Source organism: Aphis gossypii, chromosome 3, assembly GCF_020184175.1.
Source record: "Aphis gossypii isolate Hap1 chromosome 3, ASM2018417v2, whole genome shotgun sequence".
In the NCBI taxonomy this organism is placed as follows: Eukaryota; Metazoa; Arthropoda; class Insecta; order Hemiptera; family Aphididae; genus Aphis; species Aphis gossypii.
In genome coordinates, this window is record NC_065532.1 from 30,653,192 (window position 1) to 30,671,648 (window position 18,457).

The 18,457-nt window shown below is 25.4% G+C and overlaps 1 protein-coding gene, 1 long non-coding RNA gene and 1 pseudogene across 6 annotated transcripts; 2 read left to right on the forward strand and 1 right to left on the reverse strand.

Moving 5' to 3' along the window:
- Nucleotides 1-8,443: 8,443 nt before the first annotated feature.
- Nucleotides 8,444-10,473, forward strand: LOC114122355 (skin secretory protein xP2-like; annotated as a pseudogene).
- A 2,278-nt stretch (nucleotides 10,474-12,751) lies between these two features.
- Nucleotides 12,752-16,493, reverse strand: LOC114122361 (uncharacterized). 4 transcript variants are annotated; one of them, XR_007604847.1, is made up of 7 exons: nucleotides 16,302-16,493; nucleotides 15,550-15,777; nucleotides 15,243-15,409; nucleotides 15,054-15,179; nucleotides 14,595-14,787; nucleotides 14,432-14,515; nucleotides 12,752-13,905 (listed from the first exon to the last, which is right to left on the reverse strand). It is a non-coding gene; the product is annotated as an uncharacterized LOC114122361 (long non-coding RNA). The 4 variants fall into 4 exon arrangements; XR_003592272.2 differs by having other exon boundaries at nucleotides 15,550-15,814; XR_003592273.2 differs by having other exon boundaries at nucleotides 16,298-16,493.
- A 111-nt stretch (nucleotides 16,494-16,604) lies between these two features.
- Nucleotides 16,605-18,457, forward strand: LOC114122354 (cyclin-dependent kinases regulatory subunit-like). Of its 2 annotated transcripts, none has more exons than XM_027984993.2 (4): nucleotides 16,605-16,735; nucleotides 16,841-16,939; nucleotides 17,023-17,150; nucleotides 18,115-18,457. In XM_027984993.2, the coding sequence occupies exons 2-4, from the start codon at nucleotides 16,878-16,880 to the stop codon at nucleotides 18,162-18,164; spliced, it is 240 nt and encodes a 79-aa protein (XP_027840794.1). In that variant the 5' UTR covers nucleotides 16,605-16,735; nucleotides 16,841-16,877; the 3' UTR covers nucleotides 18,165-18,457. The 2 variants fall into 2 exon arrangements, with proteins under 2 accessions (XP_027840794.1, XP_027840795.1); XM_027984994.2 differs by having other exon boundaries at nucleotides 16,625-16,735; nucleotides 16,860-16,939.

The window sequence follows — 18,457 nt, forward strand, 5'->3', positions numbered from 1 at the left end:
TAATATTCTAAGAAATATAGTAGGCAAATACAGTGATATGCCTGAATATCTGAGAAACCCGACTTCGCTTAATAGGTACATTGCTCATCGTGTATTTACTAATATCTGTAGAGACTTATTCTAAAGTTCTAATTTTTTGATATTGATTTTAAATATTATCCAGAAATGTATAATTATTAGCATGACACGATAGAAATAAGCGTAATGATAATTTCTATTTGGTCGTGTAAATTATACTTTCGGTTGACACACTTGAAATTCTAGTATTTAATATACAAAATTTGTTATAAAAATATCAATTTTATTGGCATTCAACACTGTAGAATTGAGAGTCCTGTTCTTATTAAATACGACTACTATGGTAGGTATGTATATAAAGTATAAACTGGATTCAAATTGTACTACAATCACTTAGTACAATGTCTATAATACTTTCTTATTGCAGGAGCCATTTCAAATTCTAACCTTTAAAGAATTGTTAATTTATTAGAATATCTCTAAATTGAACATAAAAAAAAATGATTTGTCAAAGTTTTTAGCAAAAAGATCAACTTTAAATTTTATCAAAATAAAACCATAAAAATTGTTGTCATTGATTATTATCAGTTAATTTTTCTTCATATAAATATATAATCGTGTTATTAATTCAGGTCCTTACTAAACACTGAACATTAAATATTTCCTACATTGTATTTGTACAACGATACCTACTAATTGATAAATACTAAATACACACGGCAATAAAAATTTCTATTTCAAAGACAGTGATGACACCTTGAAATCCTTTTACTTAAAAGTTAAGAAAATCTTCACTAATTGATAAATTAATTATTCCGATCAATCAAATTATGCATAATTAACAGTCGTGAGAAATATGTTGTATAAAAAAATGTTGCATAAAACATAAATTATAACGTTGAACATAGGTACCTATGTAAAAATATACAAAATAAAATTTAATAATATATTGAATTGTTTGATATGTCAATCCGCTTGATCTCACTGATTACGAATGTTACGACAATTGAATAAAATTAATTAATATTCAAAACGACTAATTTCACTGCTATTGCAGATTAATATTTAGAATAGGTAGGTAATCATTAATCAGTCTTCACTTTTCAGATTAAAATTATTTATATTATCATTTATTTGTTGATTAAATTTCAGACATTTTCAATAGCCTAAACCGAATAGGTAAGTAGATACTAGAAAATTACATATTTTCTTTAATTTGTATAATATTTTTATACACACAATACTGTAACATAATATACGTAATATATGATTTCTATATTTTATGTATGAAAATATTCATTTTTAAATAGGACATTGTTTTAATAAATAGTCAATACATTGTTCTTGTAGTAGCCTAAGGTATTTATTACTTATACAGTTATACTACATCTTACTTGTACAGTGTACCTATACGGCTATACTTACTTTATACGTACTTATAAGTAGGTACTAGTAAATCTATACATTATAGATTTTAAACACTACACATTTATTGAGTGTCTTTATTATGTTATTTTGTCTTTTTGACTAATAAAAAAAAATAAAATAAAAAATGCAATTCAATTCTCTTAATAGATGTATAATTAAATTAGATTTTCGCATAAATATAAAATAAATATAATATAGAAAAACTAATAATTTCTAAATTTACTTGGAAGCTAAAATAATATTATACTCGTAATCTAAGTAAGTAAGGTACTTGTTATTTTACTATTAAAGTTAAAACAAATATAATTTCTTATATCTTAAAAATATTAGTCTTAATATCCTTAACACTAATTAAGTTTATAATTTTAATGACTTTAATTTAATAAATTATGAAGGTCATCACTTTTTGTTATTTTAATCCGGTGAAGATTTTCAATAAATCTCGTTAACAGTTACGCTTTCACTAAACTCGCATAATTCTAAGCGATATTGTCTCTGTGGCTTTGTTAAAAAAAATTCTCTGTATTATCAAATATTAAATTAATTAAAAATAAATTAAATAGATAATTAATATAAAATTTAGTTTGAAATAATGAAATTCTCAGCGTATATGAGAAAATTTATAATTGATTGATATAAAAATTACATTTGTTAAAAAGTATTGAATAAAATATTTACTAAATTATTTTTTTATAAATATATTTTTTCAATCAACTAAAATAAGTAGGCCACAGTGACACAGTGTATAAGTTTTAAATATTTAAGAAGTTAATAAACTTTGTATCGCTTGTACCATTAGTATTATAATATTATATTAATATATAAGATGGTATTGTTTTACCAATGATCACCTCTATTTTTTCTTTAAATTTTAATAATGAATTTATTTAAATTTTGATTTTTGAAATTATTAATTATACTCAAAAAATATTTTATTTTAAAATAGGTACTTATATTTATTTACAATTTAAAGAGTACCTCGCTAATAAGAATCTTTTATTTTTTCTGTAAATTATTAATTAGATGACTTTGTTAATAATATTTATGTATCTAGGTATCTAAATAGAATTTGATCGACTAGGTACCTAGTGTTTTAGAAACATTCAATTTAATACACAAAAGATAAAAGTTCATGACAATGGGTTTAGGCTTAGATTTTAGAAGATAATAATTATGTAATGATGATTTGAACATAATTTAATAATTTGGAAAAATGGTTTGTGTATAATAAATATTAAATACTTAGTCCAAGATAACATTTTTATTATATACATATTTTTTTTTCGTAAATCCATTTTTAAGGAATATTATTCTTAAGTTAAGATATAAATATATTTAAATAATTAAAAAAATCTCACTTAAATTTTGATTTAGTAACATCAACATTAAAAAAAAGAAAATCATCAGCTTAAAAATATGTTAAATTATAATAGTAATTTTCGTTGAAAAAAAATAAGTATGTATCGCCGTAGGATACTCTCTAAGGGTCTAAATGGTATAAACAATCTAAATAATTTAAAATATAGCCATTTAGTACACTTAAAAATTCCAAAAATCAGTATTTGTAATGAATTCAATATTACTCGTCCTCTGTAAGACAAACTTTGATAAAAATATTGGATAATTATTTAGTTTACACTTTAATTTCATACACTTATATTTTTACGTACCTTTTATTTGTACAACATTAATTAAATTGGATAAAATTAGTTATTAAACAGTACCTATAGCATTTAGGTATAGGTATACAGTTAGCTTAAAGTATTGGCAATTCTATGCAAACCTTTTTTTGTAAATAGTATGTATATTTTAATAACGTTATCAAAAAATTTAATTTAATTTATTTTAATGATTTAAATAATTTTAAATAATCTAACTAAAGAACATTAATTTTACTTGTTTTTATTAATTAATTAATTAAATTTTTATTGAAAATCAATATTAGCTAGGAAATTAATTACAGATACAAATTCGACTTTCGAAATAAAACTGTAATCATCAACGATTTGCAATTTGACAAAAAACATGACACATCCCAGAAGTCACTGGCTTGTAAATGAAATGGAATAAAGAAAGAGCGGTTTTTAAAATCATCGCAGAACGAATCGATGTAATATTACATAATTTATTATAATTTATAGTACAATGATAAAAAAAGCAAAATATAAAATCATATGTAACATATTCTTGAGAATCCTTGAGATTACGTAATAGGGAAACAACTTCACCGACATCCGTTACGATCAGGAGCGCATAAGACGACAACCAACGCAAACTAGTATGTTGTAAAATAGTAAATAGCAAATACTAAATTATATATATTAGCCATTAAATATCATATCTTATGCCATTGATTAAAAATACTAGTATTATAAACAACGCAAAGATTAATGCCAAATACCTATTACGAAAACAACAGTTATAAGAGTCATACACGCTCGTACCTACAATGTTTACTGATTAGCACATTAAAATTTGAAAATTACAATAAAAAATATAATATAATATATGTATATTATAGTTAACATTTTTTTTTAAATAGATATTTATAATAGGTACTTATAGTAATAGCATATTGGCTATCAATAAATGATAATCAATAACTTTTAAGTTATAATATGTAAGTAATATGTATATTTCACCGTCGAAGAATTGCATGTACCTACAAATTTATAAATTAAAATGTTTATAAAACTCGATATTATTCGAACACAGTTTTGTATTAGAATATAGTGTTTTATGTTAAAGTTAGTAAATATATTATATTATAAGTAAAATATTTTAGGTACGTGTATTCTAAAATGTTTCATGAATTATAAATTTATAATTATACCTAATTATAAATATTTTAATTTGTTCATTAATCACATTATAATAAATATTTATTCAATATCAAATAAATAGATATCAAATTATTAGTTACGATTATAATGAACACTATGTTGCTTTTCGATGTACTAATATTATTCCATACCTATAGGATAGCTATAACAGTTTTAACCAACATAGTTTTATTCCGGCCCGAAATTTTTTGGCGTACATATGTTCATTGAGACCCAAATTATTTATGGATACTTAAATACGTATACTAATTAAAAATACAAGCTATACAGTTATATATTATGGAATGTAAAACTCTAAACTTAATTTTCCTTCCTGTTTTTACAATTTATACATATGTATATTTTAAATTAAAATTTGTTAATTTTGTTTTCTTATAATAATGTCAATAATTCTAAAAAATATTTCTTTTTCTATAGTTCTATAAGTCAAATTAAATAACTAACTATTAAGTGTAACTTTTAGACAACTTTTCTTAAAAATTAAGATAACAAATATTGTATTTTTATTTTGTCTTTTAAAAATTTAAAATCAAAAATAAATTATTTGATTTGAAAAATAATTTGAGCTCTGATTTCATAGCTTAGGTTAGGTACATACAATTTCGAATATTAAATAACAGTAGTTAATATAGTTAGGTACACAAAAAAAAAAATAGATTATGCTAAAAAAATAAATAAATTATAAATATATATGAATATTTATTTAAGAGATGATATAAACTTATACAATTATATACGACAGTATATAATTATAAATACTGTTACAAGTATAACTACTCATTTTTATTGATGAAATTTGATTGAAATAATATGTTTTTATTTCATGAAAACAAATAAGTTAATCCATCTATATTATAACTTTCTATAAATAAAAATTAGGATCATATTTTGAATAAAATTGGAGACAAAAAAATATACATAGGTAATGTATTATAACTTACAATTTGATAATTTAGATATAAGGTAAGATAATATAATTGAGCAAAGATAATTTTAGGCTTATAAAAAACATGTATCTACTTAGTTAGAAACTACTTCCGAGTAAAAAAAAAAAAAATATATTGAAGTATGACTTTTTTTATAGCAAATGATGAATTACGAAAACATATTATATTATTAACAATTATATTTAATTAGGTTTTTCTAGTTGAGATAAAACAACATAATAATTATGGGCTATGGATTTATAAGTTTTGCATGTCCTACTAGTTAATACGAGAAATAATATTTGGATAGAATGCCTTTCTTATTGATATATAAATAGGTACTTAAGATACATATACCTATATCATAAATATAAACTACTAATACAAAAAAAAACAACCTCGCTATAGGTACCTTAAAATTAAAATCTACATTGAATTTAAAAAAGTTTTTTTTTACAGTATAATAGTTTTATGTATGCTTATTGCTAAGACGCTTAGTCAAAGTAATATGAAAGAATATAAAACTGATAAAATGGGAATATCAGTAAAAAATATTGTGTTATTATATTAATACTGAACATTGTTTTTTTCCAGTAAGAAAAGGATAACTAGGATAGTTAATAGTTAAAAGAACAAAATGATAATGACAGCATACTTAAGTCTTTCCTATGTAGCTTGTTTAGTTTTGGCTTTCAAAATAGCTGGTAGGTATTCATATTTAATTGATAATACTATAATAGTATAAAAATAATCTCTTATTTTTTTTGTAAACACTAGATTTCACCAATATTTAAATCGATAATTTTTATACTTTATAGAAATTTATACTATGATAATTATTGAATAAAAGTAATATTATTAATATTTAATTTTAGTTGCTGAACTTGTGTGCCTAGATCTTGATTACATATTTGGAAATAACCGCGCTTTTATCGCGTTGACACATCATATATGACAACAATTTATATGAATCCGCTCTCTAGTTTTTATATAATATTTTTTTATGTGTAGGTAAGTCAATAGACCGGAAATATAGATTACAAAATATATGACTATTTTTTTATTTGTACATATTTATATTTTTCCGACCGGAATTACTAGAACTTGATTGTTTCAACCATAGAGTCTATTAGAAGTGTGACGTTAGAAATCGTTTATACTATTACGATAAATCTATCAATCTGTGTAATAAATAATAAAGTAATATCGATTCAATTCAAATAGTTAGACTATGAACTGTGATGATATTATATATATGTATAGACAATTAAAAAAAAATATTATATTTTTAAACATTATAATATTTATCTGTCAATATATTTAATACCTACTTAAAGTTGAATGTAATATACGTATAAATTGTTGTAACTTGTAATTTCATAAAATTAATAAAATATAACAATTTCTTTTTTCTTTTTTCAATTCCTTCAAGTTATAAATAAATTCTGTACTCCTGTGTGACAATTTTATGTTTTTGTAACACGTACAATTTTTAGAGATTATATATTATATTCGTATATATACGTATTATGAGATATTTGAGACAAGTATACGATGTTTAGGTACTATATAAATTATGTAAATTACCATAGGTACTCCAGCATAATTATTAATTATGTTATTCTCGTGTTTACAAAAATGTTAAAAAGTCATGTATGATATTATTAATTTATAATATAAACTTAATGACTAGAAGTATATTTTGATTAAGGACTTAATATTTTTAAATATTTAAAAGATTCAAATAAAAAATATATTATAGTTGGAATTTTATATTTTATAGAATTTTTAGTTTTTATTATAAAATAGACCATTTTTAAAATAAACTGCAGATTAATCTTTCAACTACTATATTATTTTACATGTATAAATATTAAATAGTATTTATTAAACATCCTCTGTACATGCATTTTAGAAGTATTATATTAAATACCTTCAAAAATTCAAAAGGTATTATTTTTATTTGTATAATTTAAATATTAAATATAAAATATAATTTATAATAATTGTATTTAATGAACTTTAAAATATGTTTGTCAACCTCATAAAGATTTGAAAAAAATAATTTGCAATGACTTGATTTGAGTTTATAAATATGCACAAAATTTTCAAGAAAATCAATTTATTTTGATTGTTTTTATTTAATAATAAATAATATACTAAAATTTAATTACTATTCAAGTATAGCTAATACAGCAATACACTTGTCAAAATATTATAATTTCCGTACTTATAGTAGCTATACAGACTACAGAGTTATTTATTTAATAGTTAATACTAAACACACATTTTTTGAAAAGTAAAAACGGCTTCCAAAATATATTTGATTAAATAATTTAGTCAACAAAAAACATCATTTTTAAAAAAATATTTTTTTTTTTACTATTTTATCATAGGTAATAATTTTTATTTTTTATATTTATTTTATACATATTTTTTGTTTTTTTGAGTATACTTTTTAATTTCATACTCCAAAGCATAAAAATTTTTCTTGTAATTTTAATATAATATTAAGATCAAATGTTTAAGTGAACCAATAATAAGTTTATACTCGTTTGAAATGTATAAATATATATTTTAATATGTACTTATTGGAATTATCAGAAAAATATACATCTTAGAAATATGTAATAAAAAGTAAATGTTGTCATTCAAAAAAATACATAGGAAATATAATGTTGTTTTCAAAAACGTTGTCTTGCAATAGAGTCAAATTAAGTAAAAAAAATATATCTTCAAAAACACAACATTACAAGGAAATAAAAATTTGCATTTCATAAGAATCGCCTTATATCACCTATTGTCTACCTTTAAATACGAATTTAATGTAGTTAAAAATTAAATTAAAATGTTTGTACTTGACATGAGATGATTCGCTCTTTCTACTTATTACTCATTAATTAATAATTAAATCACACGGTATAATATTAATAACTACATATTACTTAGATTATAACATTAAAACGTCTGCGAACATACTAATTTCTTATTTACACTTTACGGTATAAACATAAACGTACATACTAGGTTTGAAAAAAAAAAGGTGAAATCGTTGCCAAACTCGTTGGACAGTTATGGACGTGGGTACAGTATAAGTATAATATATTATACGAATATTACCATTGAAATAAATCGGTTACACAATTTCGGATACAGGCGGGTGACATCTTCGAAATACGATGGCTATAATCGCGAAAACTGGTCCTGTTCTAAACTGACCACCCCACCATGACGTAACTACACCGTGTGCGTATATTCTTGTCGCGGAGAAAGTGTCATTTGGATGATTACGGACGATTAACTAAGTCAGAGGGGAGTGTAAAGCAAAAGAAGAAACAGTACCGGTATCTTGGCAGAATTATAAAAGCCCTAGCGAGCCAGTGTTTGGCATCAGTTGTATCAGCGCAAATCATACCAATACCATCACAATATCATCATCATGAAGTTCTTCAAGGTACGTTGTGCATCGCAAAAAAAAAATTAGTAAAACCGAATACATTCCGAGTATTCCGCAGTTGTTGGTTTAACTTTTTTTTTATATATATACATCGATTTTTACAATACATTTAGTTTATGCGTGGACCATCAGTTCAATATATTTTAACATTTTTTTTTTTCTATACAGGCTTGTGTTGTCGGTTTGGCTTTAATAGCTCACTGTGTAGCTGAGGATGCAAAGACCGATAACAAACAGACCAACAAGAGAAGCTTAGGCCTTTCAGGACTCTCCGGCCTGTCCGGATACTCCGGGTCGTCATACGGATACGGCGCCGGTCTGCCATCATACTCACCAGGTATCGGTCTCGCCGCCGCCCCAATCAGCTCCTCATACGCCGCTCCCTCTAGCTACGGATACGCCGCCCCAGCTAGTCTCGGATACTCTTCCTTGGCTGGCCACGGTTACTCAGCCCCGATTGGACTCGGATACGCTTCCTCCGCTGGACTCGGATACGCTTCCTCCGCTGGACTCGGATACGCTTCCTCAGCCGGACTCGGATACTCCGCCGCCCCAGTCGGTCTCGGTTACGCCGCCTCATCTGGTTATGGAATAGCCGCCCCGTCTTACGGTTACGGTATCTCAGCCGCTTCTGCAGCCGTGCCAACCAGAGTCAGCACTTCCAACCATGTCGTGTCCGTGTCCGTACCACAGCCATACGCCGTTCCAGTGACCCGCCACGTGCCCGTGCCGGTCGCACAACCCGTGCCAGTGTCCGTACCCAGAGCCGTCCCAGTCAGCGTACCTCATCCAGTTCCCGTCACCGTGAACAGACCATACCCAGTCGACGTTCCCAGAGCAGTCCCAGTCAGCGTACCCCACCCAGTCCCAGTCCCCGTTAGCAGACCAGTGCCATACTCAGTGCCACAGCCGTACCCAGTAGAAATCCAACAACCCGTCCCATACTCCGTCCCCACCCCAGTCGTCGCCCCAGCCCCCGTCTCCTACGCCGTCGCCGCTCCAGCTCCAGCATCTTACGCCGTCGCCGCTCCAGCTCCAGCATCCTACGCCGTCGCCGCACCAGCTCCAGCATCCTACGCCGTCGCCGCACCAGCTGCAGCATCCTTCGCCGTCGCTGCACCAGCTCCAGCATCCTACGCCGTTGCTGCTCCAGCTCCAGCAATCAGCGTCGCTTCCGCACCAGCTTACGCATCTGAATCTTACGCCGCACCAGCAGCTAGCATCTCCTTGAGCGCACCATCTTACGCTTCTGAGTCGTACAGCGCCGCCGCTCCATCATACTCATCAGCGTCTTACAGCGCCGCCGCTCCATCATACTCTTCAACTTCCTACAGCGCCGCCGCTCCATCATACTCTTCCGCATCATACAACGCAGCCGCTCCATCATACTCTTCCTCGTCTTACAGCGCCTCCGCCCCATCATCATACTCGTCGTCGTCTTACAACTCCGCCGCTCCATCATACTCGTCGGCTTCTTCCGATTACTCCAGCATCCAGTCCGGAAGCGGATACAGCTCGTCGTCTGGCATCAGTTCCTCATACGGACCACCGTCGACAAGCTACTCCGGCAGCAGCGGATACAAGAAGTATTAAATCGTTCACTATCCTCGATTTGCGCCGTGGCGCACGAACTCTACTATAGTCAGATGTTCGTAGTACTTTAATACTCTTTTTTATATTGTACTCATGATGTATACTACTTGTTAATGTTTTGTACTCTCACAACTTTTCGTATATTTGTTATGTTAGTTTAAATTCGTCATATCGTTTATTGAATAAAAATAAATATGACTGAAAATTACTTTGATATTATTATGACTATTATACCTATCTAGTAAATATCTATTTTCACACTAAGATAGTAATAAATATAAAATAGGTATCTACTAAATATAATACTTTAACAGTCATTAAACATATTATATTCGTATGGTAAATAGATATGTAATATATTATTATTCTGTTGGCATGTCGTATTAGTGTCATAAATATTACCTATTACCATTGTCAAAATTGGTATTTAATTTGAATAGAATCAAATTAATACAATGTCAGTATTCTCGTTCAGATACTAGGTACAAAAAGACCATTAAGTTATGAATATTATTAAAATATTATTAAAAATACTAATATGAATATACAATATAATATATTTTTAAATTAATATACAAATAAATAGGTATATTTTTTAATAAATTACTAACATATAAGTTGGTGTAAATTTAATTATTATTTTAATATTTAAATGCGAATATAAATATTAAGTAAGAGTTGCTTCTTTACATTACATTAATTAATATATTATGCTTATTAGTTATTGGTACGAAAATAAAATTAACACTAACAATAATGCCATGGTTTGTAAACCAAAATAATTTACTATGAATATTATTATGATATTTTAATAGTTGCTCATATCAAGTTTTTTTTGTAAAATATATTTTAGGATTACAAATAAGTTTCAATGGTAAAAAATTGTTACAAAACTTTTTCAGTTTACTATCAAAAATATATAATTTAAATATTAAATTAACAATATAATATTAATAGTATTAATACATTGGTTAATCTATAAAGCATATATGACATGAAATAATTGATTGAATTCTTATATGCTAGCCACAAATCCTTTTTAGAACTTATCTATTTTTAGATCAATAAATTTAAGAAATGGATTAAATCACAATATTAAATTTTAAATACACATATTTTGTGGCACAAATAAAAATACTGACATTTAACACTTTAAATAAGATATAGCATAGTTTATTATTTCATAATAAATAAAGAATTCAGTTTGATACACTTTTAAGTTTTAAGTACCTTAATATAACAAATAAGTAAACAAAATACATACTATTTAATATAGTTCCCTTAATACTATTTAATTTTAAGTAATTTAAAATCTTTTTAATTACATCTTTGGTTTTAAAATTAATAATTTTGCCCTCTGTGAAAAAAAACTACAACTATTTTCATACTGTCAATAATATTGCAATGTATTACTATAATTATTATTTATTATATATGGCTACAGAGAACAAACTTGCTATGTCTTGTCATGGATTTGTTTTGAAAGTTGCAAATTAAAGGTATGTAAAGCGGGAACAGGGATTAAATTCACAGCCTTACATGTAAAACAAGTGTACAAATGAAATGGATAACAAAATAATGGAATATAACAGTGATTACAAGATGGACATTGGCAAAATTGAAGAACCACATTTCAAAACAAACCAACAGCAAAGAAACAATTTATATATTATTATAAAACTGACAAACATCAGTGTATTATTAATGTTTCAAGTTTGTAAACATAACAAATAGTAATAAACTAATAACTTTTAAATAGTATCAAATATTCAAATTTTTTTGAAACTGTTTATGGTAGTTGACTATGAATCGCAAGTAAATACTACTAGTATTAAGCAAATTTTAACTGAATTTAAAATTAGAATAAAAACATAATATACATATATTTTTTTATATTTTTTATTTTTTATTTTGTCTATTGCTTAAAATTAACAATAAACTAATAATTATATATTTTTGAAATTTTCTGTTTTATTATTTGTTATTATTCAGTGACATTGAGTACATATTTAAGGTGATAAAAATTGAACCATCTATATGGCTAAACTTATAAAAAAGTAAAATTAAAAACAGATTTATTGAATTTTATACTTTACAATATATACATTCTATTAATACTATTAATAAAATAAATACTAAATAGTAACTAATAAAATTTACCATTTTTTTTTTTTTTTTAATACCCTTAATATTACAATGTACTAATGGTTAAATATTTGATATACATAAAAACAATAATATATATTATATATAAATATTATCTTAAAATAATCTATAGACTATAATCATTGGTGTATGATGTATTTTTCAGTATAGTATGTAAGTATAGATTTTTAAATTATATGCTATTGTATAAATTTAATAACACCATGTCTTGGTTATAAAATCAATGATATGTCATGTATTAAAGATTTTAGGGGAAATATAAATACATGTGGGATTGCCATTGGGCACCAAAATATACACTCGAATAACCAATAGCACACTATTAACGGATTAACTCTTTATTGATGTATAAATAACAAAATACAAACTTAAACAATCAACAAACAGTACACTCGCACATCAAAACAATAATGACGCTTAGTTCCCACCCAACACCTTAGTTGTGTCAGGAACTGACATGCTTTCTGGTAGACAACTCAACTCCACATGCATAAATATTTTAAAAATTTTTATTGAATTTGAATAAAGTGAGTGGGTTATAATTCGAATTTAAATAAAATTTTCTAGTGAATTGAATATTAGTACCACTGCTGTTATTACTTGCACTACATTTGATTTAATTGTTTTTTCAATAAGTATTTTAGGGCCTAATTTCATTTTATGTTCTTTTATTATATTGTGATACGATCTTTGACTGAATCACTACAGTTTTATTATTTCCGCTTAAAATTCTTATGACTGACTACAGGGTTGCAAAATGGTAGATTAGTATACATTATAAATTACAAAACAAATTATAAATTTCCGTCAGCAAATCTCTAACAAAATACCAACCACCATAAATAATAACGCACCAACAATTTAACAAAAAAAAAAACAATGACAAAATCAGAAATAATGTGTGAAAAAAAAAAGTGATGTCGGCGGGGAACAGGGGAAAAAAAACAATGTGGTGTGTGCGTAAAGGAGCGGATCACAAGACTAAAAAGCCTAGGTCCGGTTCACGGTGTCGGCGGTTCAATCGGTCCGCGTGCGGTTATCGTGCGTCGGTGTCGTCCGTCGTCATTTACGGTTGGTAAGGAAAGTAATTAGCGGCTTTCTGTGTAAATGCTGTTTAAATTCAAATGGATGTTACGCGGGGCCGAGTCAAATTGTATACTCAAATCGCCTCTGATAGAAAAAAATCTTTATCAACTATTCTATATTACTATGCTATAACTTGAAATTGTAAATATTTAAAGTTTATAAGTTATAACACTTACAAACAAATATAAATTAATTAAAACTAAATTTACTAAAATACTTAGAATAATCATTATTAATTAACAATATTACTTAAACAAACGAAGTATCTTTTTAATTTATCTTTGCCTTCTATCATAATTTATGCAGCACTTGCTTTTTTTGAAGTCTGTTGGTTTCTTAGATTCCAATAAAAACATTTCTTTTTCAGTAAGGTGTTATGGTCTCCAACCTAAGAATATAAAGATCAGTATTCATTAGTTAATTTAAAAATATTTACTTAAGAAGGAATAAGTTTAGTGAAATTATAAAATATAAAAGTATTAGAGAAAACCAAATTTTTAATATTTTTTTGAAACTTCAGTTATTACCAGAATAAAAATTAAAATAATATATTGTGATGAATGTATTATTGGTAGTGACTAGTGGTGCAAGGGCAAAATTGGTAGTAATACCATTTTATTTCAGCATTGTAATAATAATAAATAGAGAAATTCATAGTGTAGATATGCACATATATAAATAGTTTTGATCTATTCATGTAAGGTGGCTCATATACCAATTATTAGTTTTTGGTATTTAGATACATGGAATAAAATTTCAATACAATATTGTATTATCATTCCCTAACTTTTAATACATTTCTATGACCCACAATAGTGAGCCATGGCTATGTCAAAGTATTAATTTTTATAACTCTATTTACAATAATGTCAACATTACTTGTTAAAGTCTAGTTGGATATGAAAATATGATACCTTTAAATTCAATTTCTGGTAAAAGAAATGATGTAGAATCTTAATTTCTTCACTAATCAGTGTTTTAGAAATCTGTCTAATGTACTGTAAAATATAAATATACACAATTAATCCAGTTGAATAAATAAAAATATTAATATAGTGTAAGAATTAGATGGTTTACTTTATTCAGTTAACAAATGCCCAAGTTCACTTTCTGAATTGTCACACACCATGCAACATGCAGATGCGTTGTTTTTAGTCACTGAATATCTTACAATACACAATAGTGTTCATCATGAGATATACACACGAACAGTTTTTTGTCATTTGAATTGGCATTTGTATCCTCAAAATTGTGTACATCAATTTTTAACCTATGAATAAACATTTAAAATATTTAAATTACTAGTCTAGAATTAATAACTATTACAAAATATCTTTAAAAAATTTTAAATGTATGATAATAATACAATACTATCATGCATTTCATTTTTAATTCAATACAGTTCCATATTTAATATGTGAAGAATGATGAACCATGGTTTTATTTTATACATAAACAAAAAATATTTAAACTCAATATAATACCAACATAATACCTAATTAATTATTTTTTATAAATAATTTACTAAAATATCACCTGCGCATGTTTTATCGAAAAAGCCCAGCTCCTGTTGAAGTGCAGACGAAAAGATACTATTTCATATTTATGACAATATTCTTTCCAACTTTTGACAGCTTATACATATACCAATAACGATAAAATCTAAGCAAAATATTTTTAAAAATTAATATTGTTTTAAAATTAAATATTTTTCTAAAATTTTACCAGCATTATGTAAAGAATTAATATTTTAGATGATGGGTTGGTAAATTTTTTAAAATCAAATTATTCTTGAAGTACCATACTTCATTTTTAGCTAACTTGAATATAGTGTTTATAACATGAAAGTTGATTGGAGTACTTGAATTGCATAAAACAACAATAAATGCAGCCTGAAAATAATTAAATCATCAAAAACAACCAAGGTAAATGAAATAATTATGAAACAAAAAATATATAATAAGGTATAACAATTTTGGAAAACTGTCTCTTATATTGAATAGGTAAAGTAATTATTAAATAATATACTTACAACAATAATAGTTATTAAGTTAAATAAATCTATTGACAAATAAGACAATAATTTATTCCAATCAAAATGGTTGTCTGCTATTCCTTCTAGTTATTTATGTTGACAATGGACTATATTACTTCTACTAAGTAAATATCTACATCGCGCAAATTTAAATTTTATCCATAAATGATCTTTGTATTCATTTCGAGTTGCGTCCATGGTTTTTTCACATCACATCTTGGTTTACTATAAAACATATCTTTATATATTAATATAGTTTTCCCTGTTGGTAAAAAAAAATATCAAAAAAGTACAAGTAATATTTTTAGCACCATAAGTAATAAATAATCAATAGAACAACTTAGGGTAACTTTTAAATGTACCATTGACATATAAAACATCACACTCACATGTAAACATTGTAAATTAATAATTCAACATAAATTTAATTACCTATCAATTATAAATTTTATTCATTAGATAGTAATACTTATATGACAGTTAATATTCCTCTTATAATATAATGAACACATTTTTACTAATAAAAAAATAGACTCAATTATTAATTATAATGTTTTAAAGGTATAAACTTCAAATCTTGTTGTTGAAAATTTTAAATTGTAACCTACTTGCCCAGAAATGAAGGAATGTAATGTTGATAAGTTGAAAATTACGGTATAAAATAAAAGTAACATAACAATATGATTTAATAGGAAATTAAAAATGAACCAACCTAAATGATATTTCAATTTTTAATAATACCTACTTACAATTTATATAATATATTAGTATAAGTAAGTAGTTAGGTCGCAATTTGAATTTCAGCTTCATCATGATGCAGTTATATACACAAATTATACAAAGTAACAACAAATACTGTAAATGATCATTTACAGTATTTGCCATTTTTTGGTAACAATAAAATAAAAATTAAAAATTATAAATTAATAAATTATTAACAATTTTTGAAATATCCGATAATACTATCAATTTTTTACTCGGTTTATATGGTCGAAGATAATAACAACACGTGTTCAGTTATTATCAGTGTCGATCGTGTGTTTCATATTTTGTCATTATTTATTTTGCCGCCAAAATGTTGGTTATGTTTTTACTTTAATAATGTATTACTATTTCATTTGTTTTCAATGTTTCGATAGTTTTTTACTGATATAAAAGACAACTTTTTATACTTTTTCTGTGGGTAAATATCTTCTGATTAGTAATTTATTTCATAATTATTATAATTATTAAAATACATTTAAATGCCATGTCACAGAAGATTTTAACTTTGTAACTAATGCCTTAGACTCTTAACTACATTTCAGTAATTATTATCAACCAACATGACGTCTAGAGGAGACATTCAGTATTCAACAAAATATGAAGACAATATGTATATCTATAGGTATTTTTGTTTAATGTAACATGATTTTGACCGATTTTTTATCAATTTATTTTTAATTTATTGTTGTTCATCGTTTATGACAGGCATGTAATCTTACCAGAAGACATGGCCAAACTCTTACCTAAGACTCATTTAATGACTGAAACTGAGTGGCGAAATCTAGGCATTCAAATGACATCTGGTTGGATGCATTACATGAGATATGATCCAGGTATGTATAATTATTGATTATTTTTATTTTTAATGAATACAACTTATCTAGGTACCTATATAATTGTTTTATATTATAATGTATTTTAATTTCATCTTTTATTTTTTTTTAATTTTTTAAACTTATTTAAAACAAATAATAGGTTAGTTAAAACTAGGTATATTATGCTTATTCATTTCAACTCTTCAAGAGTAGGTTCAAAACTTAATACTGTACAATTTTTAAAAACAAATAATAAAGTTGTTTATATACTTCAAAAATTCAAATAATAATATGCATTTATATATGTTTAAATGGTTGTAGTTTAATTATATAATTCAGTTAAATAAAATTTCTAAGTTAACATAAAACAATAATATTATTTATAAGCAAGAATGAATGATATATTATACTTTATTTAGTGAATTATCTACTACCTAGTTATTTTTATTATTTTTTTTTTTATCACCCATAGGTAAACCTAATTATTCAGGTATATTACAATATATTAAAATCTTAAATGCAATAATTTTTTATAACGTTTAATGTTAAAGTTAAATGCAGTTCTTTTTGAAATATAAAAAAATATCTAAAAATAAAGGTGTAAAACAAACAAAAATATTAAATTATCTACAGAATAGCTATATTTAGATACATAAAAGTCTTAAAATATAATATTATATTACCACTAAAATATGCATTTATATGTTCCATAAAAATTTTTTATGCATCTCAGCTAAACAAATTATTGACATTTCTTACTACCATCAAACTACCTATATTTTCTAAAATAATAAAAACTGGTCTCTAAAAAATATATTAAGTATTAAATTAAAATACTTAATATATTTGCCTATTTTACTGTATTTAAATATATTATAAAATTTTGTTTAGGACTATTTATGTTTTCATGTATTATAAATATCAAATAGTATTATTATGTTTTTTAATATTTATTTAATGTTGTCTTTTCTTTTTATTTCAGAACCTCATATAGTGCCATTCAGACGACTTAAAAAAGTGAATAATCAATAAATGATGTAATAATGTGATAATTTAGTATAATTCATTAAAGTTTTATTATTTATGTACTGAAATAAATAAATAAATTTTACAAAAAATGTTTATAAATATATAATTTTAATATTTTGTTCAAATATTTAGTAATTTATATTTTGAAAATAAAATGTATTGTTTATTTTTAAAACATATCATATGTTTAAATAATATTAAGTAACCTTATCTATTTAAATTTAATTTAGGCAAAGTAACTATCTTTTATATGATTTTATTGTTTAATAAACCTATTAAGATATTTATTGATAACA

What these genes read in the sequence shown, in the direction of transcription:
- LOC114122354 (XM_027984993.2), top strand. Translation starts at nt 16,878, where the DNA reads ATGACGTCTAGAGGAGACATTCAGTATTCAACAAAATATGAAGACAAT. An exon ending in GACAATATGTATATCTATAG is followed by an intron (nt 16,940 to 17,022) that starts GTATTTTTGTTT and finishes CGTTTATGACAG; the next exon opens with GCATGTAATCTTACCAGAAG. An exon ending in TTACATGAGATATGATCCAG is followed by an intron (nt 17,151 to 18,114) that starts GTATGTATAATT and finishes TTTTTATTTCAG; the next exon opens with AACCTCATATAGTGCCATTC.